This window comes from Homalodisca vitripennis, chromosome 4, assembly GCF_021130785.1.
Source record: "Homalodisca vitripennis isolate AUS2020 chromosome 4, UT_GWSS_2.1, whole genome shotgun sequence".
Taxonomy (NCBI): domain Eukaryota; kingdom Metazoa; phylum Arthropoda; class Insecta; order Hemiptera; family Cicadellidae; genus Homalodisca; species Homalodisca vitripennis.
The window spans coordinates 189574402-189581545 of NC_060210.1; the positions used below are offsets into that span (position 1 = coordinate 189574402).

At 35.6% G+C, this 7144-nt stretch overlaps 1 protein-coding gene across 1 annotated transcript; it reads left to right on the plus strand.

The window, feature by feature from the left end:
• Positions 1-4128: 4128 nt before the first annotated feature.
• On the plus strand, positions 4129-4505 carry LOC124361339. Its single transcript, XM_046815389.1, has one exon. It carries the CDS (start codon positions 4167-4169, stop codon positions 4503-4505), a length of 339 nt encoding a protein of 112 aa, XP_046671345.1. The 5' UTR covers positions 4129-4166.
• Positions 4506-7144: the final 2639 nt, after the last annotated feature.

Here is a 7144-nt window from a genome sequence, read left to right on the forward strand (position 1 = left end):
ATTGAATTTGAGATTTTGATAAATGTTACTTTGTTCTTTCCTGGTTGTAGATGTACTGTAATGCTATCTTATCAAACGCGGTTTTAATGGAATATACTACAGAAATTGTAAATGTAAACAATAAAAATATTTATATTCCTTTTTAAATATTTGTCAATGCATTTTTTATATTAGAACAATAACAATGTTTTAGAAGAAAATATTTCCTTTTACATTTACGCCTAAAATCCAGTACAATCTTATAAAACAAACAATTACATAACAATACAATATAAGTGTCAAAATAACACAGGTTTTTCTTTTCTATACTTACAACAAACTAAAATATTCAATTAACATAATGAACACACCCAAATCCATAAACAACAATTGTAAAATTGTTAAGAGATTAGTTGAAATGATTTAAGTAAATCGGATACAGATATTGGGAGGATCGTAAACTAGGCATATATTTATTGAAGGACCCTTGATTATATGTTTAGTTTAAGAACGCTAATAATCACGAATTTATACTGTTAACAATATCTTATCACTTAAATTGAATTTTCTTATATAGTTATATCATCAATTACAAGCAGGCAGTGCTATAGTCTCATTGGTTTACTTAATTTAGCTACTAACAGACCAGCCGAACACTAATTTAAATTGTATATAGTATTTAAAACTCTATACGTAAAGTTATGTGTGACATTTTTTTTAAATGATCCAAGCATTCTTCACCAGATATCAAGCATTCTTTACCAGACATCAAGCATTCTTCCCCAGACATCCAGCATTCTTCACCAGACATCAAGCGTTCTTCACCAGACAACCACCATTCTTCACCAAACATCCAGTATTCTTCACCAGACATCAAGTATGCTTCCCCAAATATCCAGCATTCTTCACCAGACATCAAGAGTTCTTCCCCAGACATCCAGCATTCTTCACCAGACATCAAGCATTCTTCCCCAGACATCAAGCATTCTTCCCCAGACATCCAGCATTCTTCACCAGACATCAAGCATTCTTCCCCAAACATCCAGCATTCTTCACCAGACATCAAGTATGCTTCCCCAGATATCCAGCATTCTTCACCAGACATCAAGAGTTCTTCCCCAGACATCCAGCATTCTTCACCAGACATCAAGCATTCTTCACCAGACATCAAGCATTCTTCCCCAGACATCCAGCATTCTTCACCAGACATCAAGCATTCTTCCCCAGACATCCAGCATTCTTCACCCAGACATAAGCATTCTTCACCAGACATAAAGAGTTCTTCCTCAGACATCAAACATTCTTCACCAGACATCAAGCATTCTTCACCAGACATCAAGCATGCTTCCCCAGACATCCAGCATTCTTCACCAGACATCATGAGTTCTTCCCCAGACATCCAGCATTCTTCACCAGACATCCAAGCATTCTTCACCAGACATCAAGAGTTCTTCCTCAGACATCAAACATTCTTCACCAGACATCAAGCATTCTTCACCAGACATCAAGTATGCTTCCCCAGATATCCAGCATTCGTCACCAGACATCATGAGTTCTTCCCCAGACATCCAGCATTCTTCACCAGACATCAAACATTCTTCACCAGACATCAAGCATGCTTCCCCAGACATCCAGCATTCTTCACCAGACATCAAGCATTCTTCCCCAGACATCCAGCATTCTTCACCAGACATCAAGCATGCTTCATCCAGCATTCTTCACCAAGCATTAAGCATTCTTCACCAGACATCAAGCGTTTTCCTCAGACATCAAACATTCTTCACCAGACATCAAGCATTCTTCCCCAGACATCCAACATTCTTCACCAGACATCAAGCATTCTTCCCCAAACATCCAACATTCTTCACCATACATAAAGTATTCTCCTCCTGGTTAAATGGATAAAACCAGAGGGCTTCCGCATGTCAGAAGCTGCGTTCTATTAGATTATCTAGAAGGCTTCGACAAAACCGACTGGTAATTGGACCGATTGGAGAATACCATAGGCAGGCAGTCATCAAGTCTCCTACTGGTCTTCTAGTATACCCGATTGATGGAAGAGCCAGGGTTTAACCAAATTTGGCGGGCCCCGGTAAAGTAAGTGTGGCGGAGCCCGTACCCCGGTAAAATTGCCCAAAAGGGGTTTGGGGAGCGCTACATATCTTCTACCTATACCAAGCTCAATTTCACTAATTTACACCCAATTTTATCTGATCAATACATTTTTTGAATATGTTTCCATGATGTTTCCCAATACTATTGTAGCAACATCATATTCACACGAAAAGTGCACGAGAGTGCAGCAAAGAAGACAGATGGGGGGCGTGGCTTCTACAGCCGCCACTTAGCCTTATCCAATCAGAGATATGCGTTGCAAAACTATCCTCCCGCTTGGCAGATACTTGCTCAGTGAATTGCTCAGTCTTTAACCTTATCTCTCTGAAAATATATGAGAGCTGTTCTTAATCAGATGCTATATAAACCCCTGAAAAGGCCTACGTTTCGGTAAAAAAATCATGTCTTTAGACCCAATATTAAGGCGATGATATACATTTTTTGTATTAAAATGTCATCTTTAGTCGAATTAAGAATTTGCAACAGAAGCTAAGTGGAATTTTTCCATCCAGAACTATAAAACAAGAACATTATAAGAACTGTTTTTTTCAGGGAGTGAGAAGATATGGCAACAGCAACGACGTACCACGTTGCTATTGGTCGCACCTGCTCCCGGGTGTAGACACGTTTATGAGACGGAACCTTCTTACTGGACTAGACTGACTATCGTTATAAATAATCTTTTACGTAAAATCCACTGCTGATTATAAGTGTAGGCTGAAAATAAGTCTAACATCAAAATCCACCCGTTCACAACCAAATACTTAACAGGACTCTTTGGCTCTCAAATGGTTAATACATAAACATGTGGTTGACCTTCACCGTGGCACAGTGGTAACGCTGCGGCTTTATAACCGAGAGGTCCCGGTTCGATTCCCGGAGAGGGCAATAAAAATTTGTGAATACATTTAGACAGATTTTCCTTAAAAAACGTGTGGTGTAATCTATTAAAATGCCATTTGAAAAGAAAGAAACCAGAATGAAGAAGCAAAGGATGAGCAATAATTTCAATCAATGCTAAATGTCAAAACATCGGGAACGTTTATGTACTCGGAGTTATATGACTGCACTACAAATATGGATTGCAATGACAATATTAATTAGTGGTCCATTATCTACTGTTGTATTAATTAATTAATTTGACTGTGTAGTGTCAGTCCAAGATTAATCATGTGGATGACGTCCTCCCGAATCATATTATCCAGCCGCGAACTGAGTTGCACAATCAATGTTCAGTGCACCACTTTGCATTGTTTGTAATATTATATAAATCTTAAAGCTATAAAGATGTAAATATAAGTTGAATAAAACTAGCTACTTATTTACACTATTGTAGAGTATACACGCATTATAAGACACGGTAGGGCAATAATGAGCATGACTATGACCTAAGTTTTCAGGTTTATACCGTGAAAATCTTGAGGCAATTCTGTTATGCTATGGAGAGCCATCTCAGTCAACAAAGGGGCCTAAATATCTTAGCAATGCTTAGACCAGGCCTTTAGTTTGTATAATATTGTACTTTTATAATGCATATTAACTTCGTAACTAAGTCATTGAGTGTGAATGACTATTGTAGATCATATTTTTCACTTTGAAACAAAAGGAGATGAAAATCCTGCAAATGAAATGTTTTTGTTTGACTAACTATTTGTTGTGATAAAGTGATTTTGATCGAATGTTCTCTAAAGTACCTAAAAAACCGAGAATTTTGTTTTTCAATTCGTATTGCAAACTTATATTTAACGTCTGAAACTCTACAAACGTAAGAAATAAAACCAAATTGACATTGTTTAAATTGTGGGGTGAAATATTTTATTCAGTAGGGCTAGAAATGCGAGTGAATATTTTAAAAACTAACAAATGTTGAGGGCTTGTAACAGTATTGTATTCCCATTTAAGGAAATAGTCGAAACGTAATCCTTCCTCAGTGCGTTGGTGTAACCTGATATCGGGTAGATCATAGAGGGAAGCGGTGGCCCACACGACACTGAGGGGGGTGGGGGTGGCGCCGGCGCGTCGGGACGCCTCCAGTCAGACCAGTCCAGACGTCTCCTCCTCCAGCTCCAGACATGGTCCGCGCTACGCTCCAGCTGAGACTGCTACTGGCCTGTGTGTTGGCGGTGGCCTGCGTGGCCTGGCCACAGACCGTCATGGCCATCGACCTGAGTCGCCTCTACGGCCACATGAGCGCCAAGAGAAACAGTAAGTGTCCGTGTCCGTCTGTCTGTGGCTTGGCTACCTGTGGCACAATCTGTTGCTGCCATCGACCAACCCCCTCCCCTCCCCCTGCCACCCCCTCTCATTGCACAACCGGACCTCACCGGAATTTCTTGTTCTTTGTTCTCGCACAAACTGCACTTTTTCCTCCTGAGCTACTGGGGAACTGTCACATGTACTGGTTAATTTAGGAAATATTTCCCAAAGAATCACCGAGGAATTCTTCTCAAGAATTAATGAAACGACGGCGGTTTTATTGTAGACGCAGAACACTCTGGGTACTTACAAAGAAATATTAATAGTATTGGTCATTTAAATTTCGAAATTTGGCCGAGACGATACTCCTGTACAATACTACATACAGAAATGTGATTATTTTAAAGAAAAGTTGAATATTGATACAAATATTTCCTCTGATGGCTTTTTTATTTTGAATTTGGGAAACATAAGTATTTAGGAACTAAGTAACAAAACAGAAAATACACTAAAACCTAAACAACATATGTTTTATTAAAGAAAATAAATCAATAAAATACGTGGAAATGAGAAGGACGGAAACAAAGAGTTCCAATATCATTTCTAAACAAATTTCTTGGACGCGCTTGTCGGACGAAGTTAAAAAATATAAATAAATTTATACGTTATTGTCACAAAAATAAAGGTTTACATTCTAATTCCGTTAGAAATAAATATTTTATATAATAATCACCCATTTCTTAAACAAGTATAAAAAATGGTTTATTATTTTAAACAAAACAAAAAATAATACTTAATAATAAATTCCACCTAATATTCTAAAGATTGACTTTTACATCTTTAACATTGAGAAGTATTACGTTTTAATTAAACGTAATTGTTTTGTTTTGTAATTAATATTAAATTATAATTGGTTATTTAATTAAAATAAATCAGAACGCATTAAAAATCAAAAGTCTTAAAGCAAAAATCGTAGTACATTAAAAAACAAAAGTAAAACATAATGTAACTTATCTTCTTCATGCTGATGATTTAGTGGTCTTTCCAAAGCAACACGATACCGGAATTGATAAGATTCCTATAGTTATTTCAGGAAATAAATATATATTTTATTTACGTATATAATGAAGAATAAAATCACTAATTTTGTCTTTGAACACATTTTACCGAAAGCTAAAGCTATTCTCTACAGTTATTGATGCCAATATAAAAATAAACTATAACAATAAATTACCATCAATTATTTCATTTGTGAATATTTTGAAGAATTATATTACTACTATATTACTATGATACTAATATAGTACTGTATTATTTTTATACAAAAAGAATCGCCATTATAATAAGTACCAGCATATACCCGCGGCTTCTTCCGCAATTTCTATGCAACATCCTGTGTATTTGATTGAATAGCTTCCACAATTTTAGACTAATGTAGAGGAACTCAAAAGTCAAAGTTCATAGCTTCCTCAGGGAAAACAACTGTGACGTAATAAAATAGGGTCCTATAACATTTAAAATATGGAATTAGTCATATATCGTACGTCAGGTACTCTTCTTTCAGTGTATAATTATTAATTGGATCAGAATTTGTGCAAAGTTTCGAATAATTCTTATTTCGGGTTTTGCACTTCTAGTTAATTTTATTTAATTAATTATACTTACAACGCAAAATTGAAGTTACCTTTTTTCCCTGAGAAACAGTATACATAGACCTACATATAATTATTTTAATGGATTCAAAACGGTAGTTTTCTAAATTTTATGGGTATAGGTTTTGTTATTAAAAATTTAAAACAAAAATCAACATCAATAGTACTAAAACATTTTTAATACTTGCATTATGACAGTTATCGTCACTACGTAAAGATACAGTAAAATTACGTGTTCTTGCTTCCCAATCCGCGTTCGTTAATTCCTCGGTCCAGTCTAGGAATTATACCAGTATTTATGGTACCTAATTAGTATCGTATACCCCATCAGTGAGAAATGGATGCTAATATTCCCTCGAAAGTTTTTCGACATAAAAATTGCATTTACTGTCTCGTGTATTGCTTTGTGATTCCACTTGCCATAACACGCACTCACTCACTGCGCTCGCTTGTTTCCTCCAATTGTAGTCACAAAACGAATGTTTTTTTTAATCAAGCTAAAGCACAGTATTTCCGTTTTTGGTCCTTAAGCTACTGTAAATATGCCGTGCCACAATGTCTAATAAAATCATATTCAATACTTATATTCACACATTCACAATGCTGATCATCAAGTAAAATACAGAATAAGTTAATTGGCTTGCCTTGTTGTCACGAAATAATGAAATAAGTGTTATTACAGTCAAACTTACTCAATGCTTTCACTCTATAAGTGTAAAAATTGAAAATATTGGTTAAATTATTTAAATATATGGCCGTGATGTCGTAAAACAGTGTTTACACATGGTTAATTACCTATACACATGGTTGATTACCTTTAACAGACTCTTAATTTATATTTCGCAAATTTGGAGACCAATATGTGATATTTAACTGCTATAGAGATAAGCTGGGCGTAGCCCGGAGGAACTTTCGAAATAACAATAGGACTATATTCATCCCAGGGACCCTAAATTGTAAAATTTAATACATTCGGTTGTATAGTTTTCGCGTGATAGCAAAACAAACAAGCAAAGGGACTTGCGAATTTATAACATTATTAGGATTCAATAGTTACCAATATAAATGTAGGAACTAATATAATATTATAACGTTATTAAACTTCTCACTTTTTCACAAGGAAATCAAAAATAAACGCACAAAATTTTAAACACTAAGTGTAATTATTTTTTGTTTTGTTTTTGTGCCAAATAAACTCTTCA

What these genes read in the sequence shown, in the direction of transcription:
- LOC124361339 (XM_046815389.1), top strand. Translation starts at nt 4,167, where the DNA reads ATGGTCCGCGCTACGCTCCAGCTGAGACTGCTACTGGCCTGTGTGTTG.